Source organism: Bos javanicus, chromosome 6 (genome assembly GCF_032452875.1).
Source record: "Bos javanicus breed banteng chromosome 6, ARS-OSU_banteng_1.0, whole genome shotgun sequence".
NCBI lineage: Eukaryota > Metazoa > Chordata > Mammalia > Artiodactyla > Bovidae > Bos > Bos javanicus.
In genome coordinates, this window is record NC_083873.1 from 77,901,463 (window position 1) to 77,919,862 (window position 18,400).

An 18,400-nucleotide genomic window follows, 5' to 3' on the forward strand; every position below is an offset into this window, starting at 1 on the left:
TCTAGACTGTTTTGGTCCTATCATATGTACATAGAAGTTGAGAAGATTACACTTTCAATTATTGGATTCCTATCTATTGGAAAGATTTATTTTATGTTGATAGTGAATACATAACCACAAATATATGAACTTTTGTCACCCATTTACTAGTATTGTGAATGGCAGCTTGGAGGAAACTAAGGGAATGGAGTGAGAGTGAGAATTTGTCTTCCGTTCTGGACTACTTTGTTCATACCTCTCCATCCCATTTTCAACTTCATTTTCTCCCATGAGTTTACAGACACTTCAAAGACATGAAGGTGTCCTGAGCCTTTGGGCTTCTTTTCAACAAAGCTGCCAATTGCCTGATTTCCAAAGTCTAGTCCAACATAACCCAGAAGACAGCAATCCAAAGGCTGAAAGAGTAGATGGTGATCTAGAGGGGAACTATTTTTTTTTCCATCTACTGTATATCACATTTGTTCTACATAACTACAGAATCAGACAGAAATTTATATGTGTTCCATATATTGGTTCCTTCTGTTTTTATCAGTACACATTAAATTTTTTATGGAAAAAGAGGAAATTTGGAAAAATGGGGTAAAAGTGTATCAGGTGAAGCACTAATGGAAAGAGTCTAGTCAAATAAATGTTATCATACCAATGAGACCAGTGGAGACTAACATAACTTTACAGACTTTCCCCCCTTGCCATTAACCATAACTACATCTCCATATCATTCACATATGTGCTGCAAATACGTGAATAGTTTAATAGTACAAATCTGCTTTGCTTAAATGAATTTCTGTGTTCATAACATTTTCATTCATGTATATCTCCTCAAGCTTGAAAACTTGTAAGTTCTCATTAAAATCTTGAAGTACTTATACCACCTGTCTTACATTTCCTGTCAATAAACTTACCGTAACATTTTTTTCAGTGTCAGTATTGTTGATACAATATGACTATGTTAACTAAAGACAAACTATTTGATAACTCTTAATTTTCTCTTCTCTTTGCAGGTCATGGGTTATAGGTGCAATAGCTCTTCTCTGCCTATTAGGATTGACCTGGGCCTTTGGACTCATGTATATTAATGAAAGCACAGTCATCATGGCGTATCTCTTCACCATTTTCAATTCTCTACAGGGAATGTTTATATTCATTTTCCATTGTGTCCTACAAAAGAAGGTAAGCTAGAATTCTCTGTTCAGGAACAAATGGCATACAAAAAAAAAAGAATAAATGGCATATATTCTATGATAACAAAACACCGTAATATAAATCATTCTTGATCCTTTTGTCTCTGAAAAATAAATATATGATTTGGTTAATTTCATTTTTATAATAGAAGAGAAAAACAGACATAAAATGCAATTGTAAAAGTTGATGAATGTGTTAACAACAAAAGACAGAATCATATTTTAATTTAGACAGTGCACAAAAATAATATTCTTATAGATTTGACCTTATTGTCTTTGATATTATTGGCAGACACATGGAATTGTATATTAGGAAGTAGATGTTCTAAGATGTATGGAGGCAAAGAATATACATATGTATATATTATATAGCATGGCATAGGAAATATATATTTTTCTATTTTTAAAAAAACTAGTTGTATATTCTAAGAAATATAAATATCTAAACAATTTATGATAGAAAGCATTTATTATTTTAATGAATGGTAAAACACTTAGTAAATATCTCTATTGTGTGTGTTAGTTGCTCAGTCATGTCTAACTCTTTGTGACCCTATGGACTTAGGCCCACCATGCTCCTCTGTCCATGGGATTCTCCAAGCAAGAATACTGGAGTGACTTGCCATTCCCTTTTCAAGGGGATCTTCCTGACCCAGGAATTAAACCCAGGTCTCCTGCATTACACACAGATTCTTTACTATCTGAGACACCAGGGAAACCTAAAGATCTCTGAACTTCTTTAAAAGCATATTTTATTAAAATTTATGATTTTGATGATTAGAATGCAATATTTAATTTTTATAATGGTCTATTTTTTATTATTTTTCACATCTACCAGGACCTAAAGTACTCATTTTAAAAGTTAATTTTAGCAACTAAACACTTACATTGCTTTTTTTTTAATCTCAACATTGATTTTCTCATCTTATACTTTTTAACTCAATTAAAAATGTGGTCTTTATAGTTCTGATCACATAGACCCCTGAGCCAAGACTGTGTCCGAATCCTAGTTCCTCCACTTAATGGCTTATGTGACTTTGGGCCATTTAATTAGCATGCATGTGCTCCAGTTTCCTCATGTATAAAGTGGAGCTAATAAAATAATTATGATATATTGAGATGTGGCACTGAAGATGAAATGGGAAAATGTGATTTTTTTTTCCCTAAGCAACAACAAGATCCACAGTTTTTCTTTGGAAAATGAAGAGTAAATATATCACTCTATATGATTTTGGGTTTGAAAGACTAAACAAATTTGAGAAATGTGTGTCCACTTATTGAGATGAGTTCAATTTTATCCTGTTTTCAGCTTTATATCATGTTAGATATTAAAAATATGCTGGCATGATATTAAATGTAGGCTAGAATAACAATGTTGACTTAGGCCAGTTAATGTAGGATACAGAAAACAGGTTAAGATGTTAGAATGGATGAATCTTCCTAAATACTTAATGTGCATACACCCCAATTGCAATCATTTAACCTAATAAATGTTTATTCTTTTTTACTCATGGCCCAATTGATGCAGGTGCCTAATGGAGGGACACAGCCAGTGACAGCTCAACTAACCTCACTATTTTATTTCGATAGTGATACCAACACCTTTACCAACACTTTGGATGTTGGTATCCAGCAGATAATCTGAGAAAAAGAGAGGGGACCTTGTATAAAAAGTCTGGAAATGGTTCATATCATTTCCACTCACATTCCATCAGATAGGACACTGTCAGTAGTACCACTCAAACTGCAAGCAAGGCTGGGAAACATAGTCTACCTCTTACACCCCAGGAAGATGAAGAATTGGGTATTATAATACAAACAGCTAGCAGGTGATGACACTTGGTCAGTGTGAAGACTTGGAGACATGAGCGATGAGTAAGAATAGAAATGGAAGAAAGTGTCTGAGGAGAAGAATGAAAAGATAGTATCTGAATTAAAGATGGGGGAAGTGTCCAGAAGTAAACAGTGGTCAGTATTATAAAACACTGCAGAAAAGTCAGAAAGACTTGAAAAGATTTCTAGATTTTGTTAGAAAGGAGCCATAACTGATTGTCAAGAGAAATATGTAAAAAGGTGGAAGCAAAATCAGGAAAAGGTAGCATTTGTTCATGTAAATAAGGGAATATTGGGCCATCATAGGTAGTTATACTAACATTTTCAAATAAAGTAAACTGGATTTGCCGATTCTTTTCTATATTAGCTGGAAATTTTGTATGTGTGTATTGAAATTTTCTATAGAACAGAAAAGATTTTTGTGCTTTATGCATGAATTATTTTGATTGGGATTATTTTCATTAGCTAGTACCTACTAGAGTTTTCCCTTATTATTTTATTATGTCCAAAATACACATCACTGTTTCGATATCCAGGTAGAGATACCAAACCTTAGAATCCAAAAACAAATTATGGGTTTTAGTATATGGAACATATTTAACAGAGGTGAATTTTTAAAAACTACATGTGATCAAGTTCAATTTTGTGATTCATTACAACAGAGTACAGCAAAGTACAGTTTTCTTCTTGATTCATTCATTCACTGATGGACAGTTTGGTTACTTCCATATCTTGGCTGTTGTGAATAGTGCTTCAGTGAATATGGGCATGCAGATATCTCTTTAAGATCCTGATTTTTGTTTTCTTGGGATATAAGCCCAGAAGTGGGATTGCTGAATCATATGGTAGTTCTATTTTCAATTTTGTAAGGCACTTTCATATTGCTTTCCATAACAGTTGTATTTATTTATATTCCCACCAACAGGGCATAATACCTCTCTTTCTTCCATATTCTCACCAATTCTTATTGTGGTTTTAGTCTCTAAGTCATGTCCAGCTCTTTGCAACCCTATGGGCTATAGTCCACCAAGCTCCTCTATCCATGAAATTTCCCAAGCAAAAATACTGGAGTGGGTTGCCATTTCCTTCTCCAGAGGATCTTCCTGACCTAGGGATGGAACATATGTCTCCTGTGTCTCCTGCATTGCGGCAGATTATTTACCCCTGAGATAGCAGAGAAGCACCAATTCTTATCTCTTGTTTTCTTCATGATAGCCATTCTAACATATGTGAAGTGATATCTAATTGTGATTTTGATTTTCATTTTTCTAATTAGTTATGTTGAGCATCTTTTCAAGCTAGCCATTTGCATGTCTTCTTAGAAAAAATGTCTATTCACTTCTTTAGTCCATTTTTAGTTGGACTGGGGGGCTACTTTTGAGTAGGTGGGGCTACTTTTGAGTTGTATGAGTGCTTTGCATATTATTGGTGTTAACTACTTATCAGATGTATGATTGGCAAATATTTTCTTCCATTCTGTAGATAGCCATTCAACTCTGTTGTTTCTTTTGCTGTGCAGCAGCTTTTTAGTTTGATATAGTACAACTTATTACTTTTTCTTTTGTTGCTTGTTCTTTCTATGTGTGTGTGTTAGTCGCAGAGTCGTGTCCAAGTCTTTGCAATCCCTGTTCATGGAATTCCTCCAGGCAAGAATACTAAAGAGTAGGTTGCCATTTCTTCCTCCAGAGGATCTTCCCAACCCAGGGATTGAACCCAGGTCTCCCATATTTGGTGAGGTGTAGTCCTCTCCACTAGTCCACAGATAGCTTCTTTTAATTGGAACCCACCTCATGTCCAGCACAGTTGCAGCTGCTCATGTGACCAGACTTCAGGAGAAAAGAGGCTCATTTACTTATGTATAAGCAGAAGCAGCCTAAGGGGCAGGTGTCTAACTTAACATGTACTTCCAAGAGCTTTTGGATGCCCCCCAGTGAGGGCACCAGGGGTGCCATCTTTGGTGTATCCCTCTACCTGCTCTAGCTCTGGGGTGCCATCTTTTTTTCCTCTCCACAGGTGTCTTAAATTTGTAAAAAAAATTGATTGATTGATTTAATGAAGCAATGGCACCCCACTCCAGTACTCTTGCCTGGAAAATCCCATGGATGGAGGAACCTGGTAGGCTGCTGTCCATGGGGTTGCGAAGAGTTGGACACGACTGAGCGACTTCCCTTTTACTTTTCACTTTCATGCGTTGGAGAAGGAAATGGCAACCCACTCCAGTGTTCTTGCCTGGAGAATCCCAGGGATGGGGGAGCCTGGTGGGCTGCCGTCTGTGGGGTCGCACAGAGTCGGACATGACTGAAGTGCCTTAGTAGTAGTAGTAGGCCTGGGAATTCCCTGGTGGTCCAGTGGCCAAGACCCAGCACTCCCAATGCAGGGGTCCCTGTTTGATCCCAAGTCAGGTAACTAGGTCTCACACATGGCAACTAAGAGTTCGCAAATTAGATGTTGTGTATGGTATAAGATAGTGAGGTTCAGTTTCATTCATTTACATCTGGTTATCCAGTTTTCCTAATGCCATTTATTAAGAGACTGTATTTTCCCCATTATTTATTCATAGCTTTCTTATCGATATTAGTTAACCATATCAGTCCAGTTCAGTTGCTCAGTCCTGTCCAATCTTTGCAACCCATGGACTGCAGCACCTCAGGCTTCCCTGTCCATCACCAGCTCTCAAGCTTGCTCAAACTCATGTCCATCTTGTCGATGATGCCATCCAACCATCTCATCCTCTGTTGCCCAATTCTCCTCTGACCTTAAATCTTTCCCAGAATCAGGGTCTTTTCCAAGGAGTCAATTCTTCGCATCAGGTGGCCAAACTATTTGGTGGCCAAAGAGTTTCAGCTTCAGCATCAGTCCTTCCAATGAATATTCAGGACTGATTTCCCTTAGGATTCACTGGTTGGATCTCCTGGCAGTCCAACGGACTCTCGAGAGTCTTCTCCAACACCACAGCTCAAAACCATTAATTCTTTGGCACTCAGCTTTATTTATAGTCCAACTCTCACATCCATACATGACAACTGGAAAATCATAGCTTTGACTAGATGGACCTTTGTTGGCAAAGTAATGTCTCTGCTTTTTAATACTAGGTTTGTCATAGCTTTTCTTCCAAGGAGCAAGCATCTTTTAATTCCATGGCTGCAGTCACCATCTGCAGTGACTTTGGAGTCCTCCAAAAAATAAAGTCTGTCCCTGTTTTCCATAGTTTCCCCATCTATTTGTCATGAAGTAATGGGACTGGATGCCATGATCTTCGTTTTTGAATGTTGAGTTTTAAGCCAGCTTTTTCACTCTTCTTTTTCACTTTCATCAAGAGGTTCTTTAGTTCCTCTTCACTTTCTGCTGTAAGGGTAGTGTCATCTGCATATATGAGGTTATTGATATTTCTCCCAGCAATTTTGATTCCAGCTTGTGCCTCATCCAGCCTGGCGTTTCTCATGATGTCTGTATATAAGTTAAATAAGCAGGGTGACAATACTTGACATACTGCTTTCATGATTTGGACTAGTCTGTTGTTCCACATCTGGTTCTAACTGATGCTTCTTGACCTGCATACAGATTTCTCAGGAGGCAGGTACCAAAGAGATGGTTTGGTACTCCATCTCGTTAAGAATTTTCCACAGTTTATTGTGATCTACACAGTCAAAGGCTTTGCCATAATCAGTAAAGCAGAACTAGATGTTTTTCTGATATTCTCTTGCTTTTTCTGTGATGCAGTGTTGGCAATATGATCTCTGGTTCCTCTGCCTTTTCTAAAACTAGCTTGAACATCTGGAAGTTCATGGTTTATGTACTGTTGAAGCCTCACTGGGAGAATTTTGAGCATTACTTTGCTAGTGTGTGTGATGAGTGCAATTGTGCCGTAGTTTGAACGTTCTTTACCATTGCCTTTCTGTGGGATTGGAATGAAAAGTGACCTGTTCCAGTCCTGTGGCCACTGCTGAGTTTTCCAAATATTGAATGCAACACTTTCACAGCATCATCTTTTAGGATTTGAAATAGGTCAACTGTAATTCCATCACCTCCACTAGCTTTGTTCGTAGTGATGCTTCCTAAGGTCCACTTGACTTCACATTCCAGGATGTCTGGCTCTAGGTGAGTGATCACAACATTGTGGTTACCTGGGTTATGAAGATCTTTTTGGTGTAGTTCTGTGTATTCTTGCCAACTCTTCTTAATATCTTCTACATCTGTTAGGTGCATACCATTTCTGTCCTTTATTGTGGCCATCTTCGCATGAAATATTTCCTTGGCATCTCTGACTTTCTTGAAGAGATCTCTAGTCTTTCCCATTCTATTGTTTTCCTCTATTTCTTTGCATTGATCACTGAGGAAGCCTTTCTTATCTCTCCTTGCTATTCATTGGAACTCTGGATTCAAATGGGTATGTGTTTCCTTTCCTCCTTTGCCTTTCATCTCTTTTTTTTCAGCTATTTGTAAAGCCACCTCAGACAATAGTTTTACCTTTTTGCATTTCTTTTTCTTAGGGATGGTCTTGATAACTGCCTTCTGTTCAATGTCATGAACCACCATCCATAGTTCTTCAGGCTCTCTGTCTGTCAGGTCTAATCCCTTGAATCTATTTGTCACTTCCACTGTGTAATCATAAGGGATTCAATTTAAGTCAAGCCTGAATGGTCTGGTTTCCCTACTTTCTTCAATATAAGTCTGAATTTGGCAATAAGGAGTTCATGATCTGAGCCACAGTCAGCTCCTGGTCTTGTGTTTGCTGACTGTATAGAGCCTCTCTAACTTTGGCTGCAAATAATATAATCAATTTGATTTTGGTATTGACTATCTGGTGATGTCCATGTGTAGAGTCATCTCTTGTGTGTTGGAAGAGGATGTTTTTACTATGAGCAGGTATAGACAAGGGTTTATTTATGGGCTCACAATCTGTTCCATTGGGCTTGCATTGTAGCTCAGCTGGTAAAGAATTTGCCTGCAATGCGGGAGACCTGGGCTTGATCCCTGTGTTGCAAAGATCCCCTGGAAAAGGGAAAGGCTACCCACTCCAGTTTTCTGGCCTGGAGAATGCATGGACTGTATAGTCCATGGGGTCAGATAGAGTCAGAAACGACTGAGTGACTTTCACTTCAGATCTGATCCTTTGCCTATTGATCTATTTTTCCAATACTGTGCTGTTGTGATTACTATAGTTTTGTGCTATGGTGTGCAGTCTGCAACGTGATGCCTCCATCTTTGTTCTTTCTTCTCAGGATTGCTTTGGCTGTTTGGAGTCTTTGGTGGTTCTGTATACATTTAAGGATATCTTTTTCTGTATCTGTGAAAAATATTGGAACTTTTATAGAAACTGCATTGAACCTATGGATAGCTTTGGTTCTTATGGACATTTTAACAGTCTTATTTCTTGTAGGAGGTTTTTCTTAAGCCATCTGACTGATTTCAATAATATGCTCATCTTATGTAGTTACTCATATTTGAGTAGAGAAATGTAAAATATTCCATTTTTGAGATCATTTGTTTTATAGGATTATTTGTTGATTGATTCAACTCATTAGTAACAAAAAAAATCAAACTTTGAATTGTCAGTCATTTTCTAGAGTGTAGGTTGTATGATTATGTCACCAGCATCTCTACTTTATCATTAAGGTTGTCAAGTTTTCTTTGTTGTTAATTATGTGAAACATCTCAGAAAGTTTCATAATGATTTTATTTCTGATCAGAGAGTATAAAAGAAATATTCTTTGGGCAGGTATATTTTCTTTTCCATCTTTATTTTAGAACAACCTCATGTTGAATAATCACATGCCATATCTGATTGGGATAAGATGTTGTATCATGTGAAATAGTGGATTAGAATATGCAAATGACTAAATTGTCAAATACATTATATTATAATATGAAGAGATACCTCTCATGGAGATGGTGCATGTTATTTGTGCTTTTTGCTTTTTAACATACATGCTCACCACTTCAGATCTAATCATAGAAAAATTAAGTCTGTAATGATTCAGTAAGTAATATAGCTAAATGTGGGACTAGGTATCACAAGATATCTTTATTTACTGGTTAGTTATATAATCAGTTCAGAATATTTAACATTTTTTGGTATATTTTCATGGTGAATTCCTTCTTATACAATACTGTTCCCTTTGAAAGTAACAGAAATGGAAGTGGTTCCCTTTCTTCTTCTTTCTCTAATAGCCTCTCTCTCCCCAAAATATCTGTTTAGGTTTAAATCACTTCACTAAAAAACACTTCTTATTCTAAGGAGAAAAGCATCATTTGTTGAGTTCATTAAGAAAAACAAAATAGGATATAGGTTATGGTGAAAATTTAGGTTCTAGGAGATATTTCATAAATTGAGTACAAATTACTAAACTGTAATTGATAATGCCTCCGTATGAGTGGAGATTTTTAATTTCCTGAAATTCTAATTAAATATTTGTCCTCATTTTCTCCAGAGACAAAGAATGAGATAATCTAATAGATAATAATATATAATACCTTATGTTGGTTATATCAATAATAGAAATGCGGCATCTTAGTGAGCGCTTTCTGATCATAGAGCACCCATGAGATTTGGATATTTTCACATAATGCATATCACTTAACCTTTTCAGTCTTTCAGTTTACTTTCATTGCTTAATCTTTTTAGTGTTCTTATTTGTAAAATGTCAGTAATAATTACTTCCTAGATTCATTTTGAGTGAGGAGCCTAGCATCAGATCAGATCAGATCAGATCAGTAACTCAGTCGTGTCCAACTCTTTGCAACACCATGAATCGCAGCACGCCAGGCCTCCCCGTCCGTCACCAACTCCCAGAGTTCACTCAGACTCACGTCCATTGAGTCAGTGATGCCATCCAGCCATCTCATCCTCTGTCGTCCCCTTCTCCTCCTGCCCCCAATCCCTCTCAGCATCAGAGTCTTTTCCAATGAGTCAACTCTTCGCATGAGATGGCCAAAGTACTGGAGTTTCAGCTTTAGCATCATTCCTTCCAAAGAAATCCCAGGGCTGATCTCCTTCAGAATGGACTAGTTGGATCTCCTTGCAGTCCAAGGGACTCTCAAGAGTCTTCTCCAACACCACAGTTCAAAAGCATCAATTCTTCGGTGCTCAGCCTTCTTCACAGTCCAACTCTCACATCTGTACATGACCACAGGAAAAACCATAGCCTTGACTACAAGAACCTTTGTTCGTAAAGTAATGTCTCTGCTTTTGAATATGCTATCTAGGTTGGTCATAGCTTTCCTTCCAAGGAGTAAGTGTCTTTTAATTTCATGGCTGCAGTCACCATCTGCCCAGAAAAATAGTCTGACACTGTTTCCACTATTTCCCCATCTATTTCCCATGAAGTGGTGGGACCGGATGCCATGATCTTTGTTTTCTGAGTGTTGAGCTTTAAGCCAACTTTTTCACTCTCCTCTTTCACTCACATCAAGAGGCTTTTTAGTTCCTCTTCACTTTCTGCCATAAGGGTGGTGTCATCTGCGTATCTGAGGTTATTGATATTTCTCCCGGCAATCTTGATTCCAGCTTGTGTTTCTTCCAGTCCAGCGTTTCTCATGATGTACTCTGCATATAAGTTAAATAAACAGGGTGACAATATACAGCCTTGACGTACTCCTTTTCCGATTTGGAACCAGTCTGTTGTTCCATGTCCAGTCTAACTGTTGCTTCCTGACCTGCATACAGATTTCTCAAGAGGCATGTCAAGTGGTTTGGTATTCCCATCTCTTTCAGAATTTTCCACAGTTTGTTGTGATCCACACAGTCAAAGGCTTTGGCATAGTCAATAAAGCAGAAATAGATGTTTTCTGGAACTCTCTTGCTTTTTCCATGATCCAGCGGATGTTGGCAATTTGATCTCTGGTTCCTCTGCCTTTTCTAAAACCAGCTTGAGCATCAGGACGTTCACGGTTCACATATTGCTGAAGCCTGGCTTGGAGAAGTTTGAGCCTTACTTTACTAGCGTGTGAGATGAGTGCAATTGTGAGGTAGTTTGAGCATTCTTTGGCATTGCCTTTCTTTGGGATTGGAATGAAAACTGACCTTTTCCAGTCCTGTGGCCACTGCTGAGTTTTCCAAGTTTGCTGGCATATTGAGTGCAGCACTTTCACAGCATCATCTTTCAGGATTTGAAATAGCTCCACTGGAATTCCATCACCTCCACTAGCTTTGTTCATAGTGATGCTTTCTAAGGCCCACTCTACTTCACATTCCAGGATGTCTGGCTCTAGGTCAGTGATCACACCATCGTGATTATCTGGGTCATGAAGATCTTTTTTGTACAGTTCTTCTGTGTATTCTTGCCATCTCTTCTTAATATCTTCTGCTTCTGTTAGGTCCATACCATTTCTGTCCTTTATCGAGCTCATCTTTGCATGAAATGTTCCTTTGGTATCTCTGATTTTCTTGAAGAGATCTCTAGTCTTTCCCATTCTGTTGTTTTCCTCTATTTCTTTGCATTGATCACTGAAGAAGGCTTTCTTATCTCTTCTTGCTATTCTTTGGAACTCTGCATTCAGATGTTTATCTTGCCTTTTCTCCTTTGCTTTTCGCTTCTCTTCTTTTCACAGCTATTTGTAACGCCTCCCCAGACTGCCATTTTGCTTTTTTGCATTTCTTTTCTATGGGAATGGTCTTGATCCCTGTCTCCTGTACAATGTCACGAACCTTATTCCATATTTCATCAGGCACTCTATCTATCAGATCTAGGCCCTTAAATCTATTTCTCACTTCCACTGTATAATCATAAGCGATTTGATTTAGGTCATACCTGAATGGTCTAGTGGTTTTCCCTACTTTCTTCAGTTTAAGTCTGAATTTGGCAATAAGGAGTTCATGGTCTGAGCCACAGTCAGCTCCTGGTCTTGTTTTTGCTGACTGTATAGAGCTTCTCCATCTCTGGCTGCAAAGAATATAATCAATCTGATTTCGGTGTTGACTATCTGGTGATGTCCATGTATAGGGTCTTCTCTTGTGTTGTTGGAAGAGGGTGTTTGTTATGACCAGTGCATTTCCTTGGCAAAACTCTATCAGTCTTTGCCCTGCTTCATTCCGTATTCCAAGGCCCAATTTGCCTGTTACTCCAGGTGTTTCTTGACTTCCTACTTTTGCATTCCAGTCCCCTATAATGAAAAGGACATCTTTTTTGGGTGTTAGTTCTAAAAGGTCTTGTAGGTCTTCATAGAACCGTTCAACTTCAGCTTCTTCAGTGTTACTGGTTGGGGCATAGACTTGGATGACTGTGATATTGAATTGTTTGCCTTGGAAACGAACAGAGATCATTCTGTCTTTTTTGAGATTGTATCCAAGTACTGCATTTTGGATTCTTTTGTTGACCATGATGGCCACTCCATTTCTTCTGAGGGATTCCTGCTCTCAGTAGTAGATATAATGGTCATCTGAGTTAAATTCACGCATTCCAGTCCATTTCAGTTCGCTGATTCCTAGAATGTTGACGTTCACTCTTGCCATCTCTTGTTTGACCACTTCCAATTTGCCTTGATTCATGGACCTGACATTCCAGGTTCCTATGCAATATTGCTCTTTACAGCATCGGACCTTGCTTCTATCACCAGTCACATCCACAGCTGGGTATTGTTTTTGCTTTGGCTCCATCCCTTCATTCTTTCTGGAGTTATTTCTCCACTGATCTCCAGTAGCATATTGGGCACCTAGTGACCTGGGGAGTTCCTCTTTCAGTATCCTATCATTTTGCCTTTTCATACGGTTCATGGGGCTCTCAAGGCAAGAATACTGAAGTGGTTTGCCATTCCCTTCTCCGGTGGACCACATTCTGTCAAATCTCTCCACCATGACCCTCCCGTCTTGGGTTGCCCCACGGGCATGGCTTAGTTTCATTGAGTTAGACAAGGCTGTGGTCCTAGTGTGATTAGAATGACTAGTTTTCTGTGAGTATGGTTTCAGTGTGTTTGCCCTCTAATGCCCTCTTGCAACACCTACCGTCTTACTTGGGTTTCTCTTACCTTGGGCATGGGGTATCTCTTCATGGCTGCTCCAGCAAAGCGCAGCCATTGCTCCTTACCTTGGACAAGGGTTATCTCTCACTTTGCTAGGAGCCTAGCATAGTTCCTAGCAAAGAATGTTTAAGATGGAGAAGCTTCCTTATCTCACCCTCCTATCTCACCCTCACGCATATCTTCAACAAACACACACAGAGAAGTTGTCACAGACTTATTTTAAAGAACAAAATATGAATTGGCTTGTAAATAATGAATAAAAATGATGGTTTGTAATTAATGATAAATGGCATAAAAACTTGGTTGGAAACAATATAATTTAAATATATTAAAATATGTAGTTTTGGCATAACCAGTGAAAGGCTTTAAAGATTAGCACATCATGCCTCTTTGTTCTGCTCACACTGAGCACCTTTTTTATCTTATCTATCCTATCTTTCAACTTAATTCACTAAACCAACAAATTCCAACATATATATATATATATTTTTAATTAATTTATTTTTTAATTGAAGGATAATTGCTTTACAGAATTTTGTTGATTTCTTTCAAACCTCAACATGTATCAGCCATTGGTATACATGTGAAGATTATTTCAGCAGTCTTCTCTGGGAAGCCTTTCTTGGTCCCTCTCTACTTCTATCAGGCACTCCTTCTCCATGCTTTGATTCACATGACTTTGTATCACTGTTCCTATCACATAATTTAGTGAATGTGAGTTCTTCAAACAAATCTGAATCTAGTCAGTCTCTGATTTTGCCATATTATAGATGGAATGAACTGTAATATATTTAGATAATGTTTAATTTCAAATACTAACTTTAATATATCATACACACTCCTTATTTTTCTCTTGATTCTAAGTAAAATTTCTCAGAAAAGCATGTTTTTATAAGTTTGTTTTAAATAATATTACATTGTCACAAATTCTGGAAACTATGAACTCATGTGAAATCAATGAAATGCTAAAGACAATATATATACAATATCATTTCATAATGAATATAAACTTTGTGAATATAAAACCAGTAAGTTGTCCTATAATGTGTTTTAATTGAGGAACAAGTAATTGGCATTTATTTTTCTTGATGTCACTAGTGGAGATATGATTTAGAACAATTTCTGTTTATTTTTGTAAGTCTTGTTTGATTAAATTGATTTCCCCCAGAATTGTTGATATATTTTCTTATCTGAAATATCAGCTAAAAAATGTGTATCTCCTTTTATATTGTGATTTTTATGCTACAACAAGGATTAATTAGTTAATTGCAGTCCTATATAGGAAAGCAATCATATTTCTCTGTAATTATTTAATAGAACTATTTTGATGAAAGTCTTCCCTCATAGTTCAGTTGGTAAAGACTCTGTCTGCAATGCAGGAGACCCAGGTTCAATTCCTGGGTTGGGAAGATTCCCTGGAGAAGGAAATGGCAACCCATTCCAGTATTCTTGCCTGAAAAATACCGTTGACAGAGGAGACTGGCAGGCTATAGTCCATGGGGTTGTAAGAGTTGGAGATGACTTAGTGACTAAACCACCACCATTTTGAGGGAATAAATTTTAAATATTTTGAATTTTATATTCTCAAATTGACAATTTACCTCTTTTAAGAGAAATACATTTCAAAGAAATATAAATTATTTTAAAATGCTTAGCCCAACACATTCTTTTTTTCTGCTCTGTCCTTAAATATTTTGTCTCTTCTTTCTCTCTCACCTGTTTCCATTTCCTCTTCTCTCTAACTTCCTGGCTAGACCTCTGCCTAAATGATAGTTGCACCAATAGGGATACTTTGTATCAGATCTATGAAGCTAAAAATAGTGTAGAAAAGTCTTTTAAGTTTTTGTTTTTTCAACTAAGAGATTATATCATTATGGTGTGAATGGGCATATGTGTGTTTATGTGTTTTAAAAAGTCCAGTTATACAAATTTCAATCTTCACAGTATGGATATTATTTTATATTGGGTTCAATGCACAATACTGGATGCTTGGGGCTAGTGCACTGGGACGACCCAGAGGGATGGTATGGGGAGGGAGGAGGGAGGAGGGTTCAGGATGGGGAGCACATGTATACCTGTGATGGATTCATTTTGATATTTGGCAAAACTAATACAATTATGTAAAGTTTAAAAATAAAATAAAATTAAAAAAAAACATAAAATATATTCTGAACAGACTTTCTTATTTATATCTGTAGGGCAAAATGTTTTAATTATCTGAAAATAAAACTCACGTACATTTTATATTTCTAGCTGAAATGAAGTCTTTGCTAATAGAGGTTAATGTTTTTGACTAGGTACGAAAAGAGTATGGGAAATGCCTGCGAACACACTGCTGTAGTGGCAGAAGTACAGAGAGCTCCATCGGCTCAGGGAAAACATCTGGTTCTCGGACTCCTGGGCGCTACTCCACAGGCTCACAGGTAAACAATATTTGTTAATTAAAATGAAATAGCTCTTATCTGTATTCGATTATGAGTTGCTGTCCTTTCTTGATGAGATTTATTTTCTATCCCCAGCATTTAACAAAACACAATTTTGTTGTTTTGTATTAGTGTGTCTCAAATGAAAATGGTTATGACAGAAATTTAAGAAACCAAACTGCAAAAAAATTTGAAGTTTAGAGTCTAAGTTTGAATAGTAATTCATGATTTCAGATTGTTCCTAGTTGAATGAAAAATGAACGTGAGGAAAGGAATTTGACATATAACCTAAAATTTTAAGAAAGTAATACTTTACATAAATGTTCTTAATTACTTCTTTTAATTAGTCTAATAATTCTTTATTGTATACTGAAAATATTTACTTATTAAATAGGTTTAATAGAAAGTTATAACTCATTTCATGTTGTATGCTAGTAGATCAAAGGGCAATTCAGAATACCAAAGTAGCATCATTGATCTAACTGGTTAAAGTGCTTGCTTCCATGAGTCCAGAACTTCAGTTCAGTTCAGTTCATTTTAGTCTCTCAGTCTTGTCTGATTCTTTGTGACCCCATGAACTGCAGCATGTCAGGCCTCTCTGTCCATCACTGACTCTTGGAGTTTACCCAAACTCATGTCCATTGAGTTGGTGACGCCATCCAACCATCTCATCCTCTGTCGTCCCCTTCTTCTCCTGCCTCAATCTTTCCCAGCATCAGGGTCTTTTCAAATGAGTCAGCTCTTTGCATCTGGTGGCCAAAGTATTGGAGTTTCAGCTTCAACATCAGCACTAGATATATTAATAATGACTGCATCACCCCTCTCAAAGGAAATTCTGAACTTCTAAGTAACTTGTCTTCTATTTTCTACACAATGTCAGTCCAAAGATTACTATGTAGAAATTTCAGCAACTCTAGGATGCTAAAATGCACCAAATAAAAGACATATGTGGGTCATGCATGAGTGAGTTTGAGTTCCAATTACCAAACTAATATTTCTAAGAATATATGATTCAGTGGGAAAAACAATCATTTTGTAGTGTTGTTAACTGAAATTTTCTGAAGAAGACTTGAATTGAAATTCCAAAATAAATTTATAAATCAAGAGCATATTTTAACTCTATTAACGCAACCTTCTAAATTATTTATTTTAATTTGGTAAGTATTTATATACACATATATATAATAAAAAAGATCATTTGTTCTTTGACTAATTCCAATTGGCTTATAAATATAATAGGTTCAGTTTCCCTAGACAATTCCATTCATATGCTTAGAAAATTAAATATCCTTGTAACCTTTAATTATAATATCACTTGCCAAGCTAATATATCTTATTCTCTAAAACACATTCATTGTCAGGCTGGACAGTTGTACACACTGAACTAGCACTTGAAAAACTCTTATAAACCAAAGATAATAAACAATATTCTCAGAAATGTTTTCATCACACTAAAGGAGTTATGTTTTATTTTATAAATAAAACCACATATCTACTATCAATCTAATAGTTCCAACTAAACATTTTAAAACAAATATGTAACTGTCAAACCTATCAGTTATATGTTAGTTTTAGAATGTTTATTTTTATTTTGACAAGTTATCTTGACATTTAACAACCACAAATTATCATAATAATCATGGAACTTATTCCCACATATAAGAATAGGCAGTTATTTAAAATTTGAATTTATTTTCTTATTTCTATGGCTTAGTAAGGTTGAAAAGTTGTAAATTACGGAAGCAAATGTACCAAATTAGATGGACTAAGATTTCTGAGTCAGGACTAGTAAATTTTCATTCCGAATCTGAGTTTCATGTAAGAGTGCAGGCACACCTGGATACTTTCTGTATGACCTTCTTGTGATCCAGTCCTTCATTTTCAACCTGATAAATTCTTACCTCTCTTTTTTGTAACAGTCTTTTCAACAATTTTAAATTGAAATTTCTGAGATTCTGTATGTCATTTTACTTGATCTGTTTCTGCATTCCTTTCATATAACTGAGCTCATCAACCATTATCCCACAGCCATTTTATTGACAAATGTCTTCAGTGAAATCATAGTATTTCGGAGCTTCATGCATTATATTAGAACAGAGTTGTGCAATATTTAGCATTACTTCTAACCCACAAGATAAAATACTGCAGTTTAAAAGAATAATCATAAACTTTGTGAGTGTGTAGACCTTGTTTTAATTCTAGCCTTGCCATATTCCTACCAGCTGTGACACAAAACAAGTCATTAAATCTCATTAGCCCTCAATTTTTTCATAAGTAAAATGGTTTCTGATTTCTTACATCATTAGGAAGATTAAGCTAATGTGTACAAACATGACAAATTGTGTATGCTCAAAAAGTTGGAATAGATATCACTTACTAGTGGCATTATTGCAGACTATAATTTCAGGTATATATTTTAAAGCCGTGTCTTTTTTTTTTTTGTACTTTTATAGTTATAACATCACAATTATAATATTGGGAAGAAAAACCTCACATTGTTTTCTTGTGCTTAATATAATATCAATTCTGTTTAACTTTGACAGTCTGACACTACACAGAGTACTATTACTTAAATATAGTCTGTTTAGGTAGAAATAGTAAACATTTTACATTAACTGTGAAATTCCATGTGCAACATCTAAAACATTCACTGATATTGAGGTAATATTTTGAGAGTATAGGTGTCTTTTTCCACATCAGAGAACTTCTAAAATAACAATCATTATTTTTTGTTGTTAAGAAACATTGGATTTATGTTATAAAATGCCAAGCAATATTATAAGCTCTGGTGATAAAATGGTTAAAAGACAACTTCATCCAAGATCTGGGGCTTTCATACTAACTGTAAAAGGCAGAAAATTTATTAACAATCAAATAAACCAACAGAAAATATCAGATTATAAAAGTTGCTGCAGAACCAAATATAGCCATATGATGCATAAAGTCCAGGTGGTTACTTGGATTAAGTGCTAGGCCAAGACTGTTGGGAGAAATGACAGGAAGGGT

General features: G+C 36.4%; 1 protein-coding gene across 16 annotated transcripts in view; it reads left to right on the forward strand.

Moving 5' to 3' along the window:
• Positions 1-18,400, forward strand: part of ADGRL3 (adhesion G protein-coupled receptor L3) — a 959,208-nt gene that overhangs the window by 896,075 nt on the left and 44,733 nt on the right. For all 16 annotated transcript variants that reach the window (XM_061420294.1, XM_061420290.1, XM_061420278.1 and 13 more), the window contains 2 exons: positions 1,002-1,170; positions 15,269-15,394. In XM_061420294.1, coding sequence (XP_061276278.1) covers positions 1,002-1,170; positions 15,269-15,394 — 295 coding nt within the window. The remainder of the gene's footprint in view (positions 1-1,001; positions 1,171-15,268; positions 15,395-18,400) is intronic.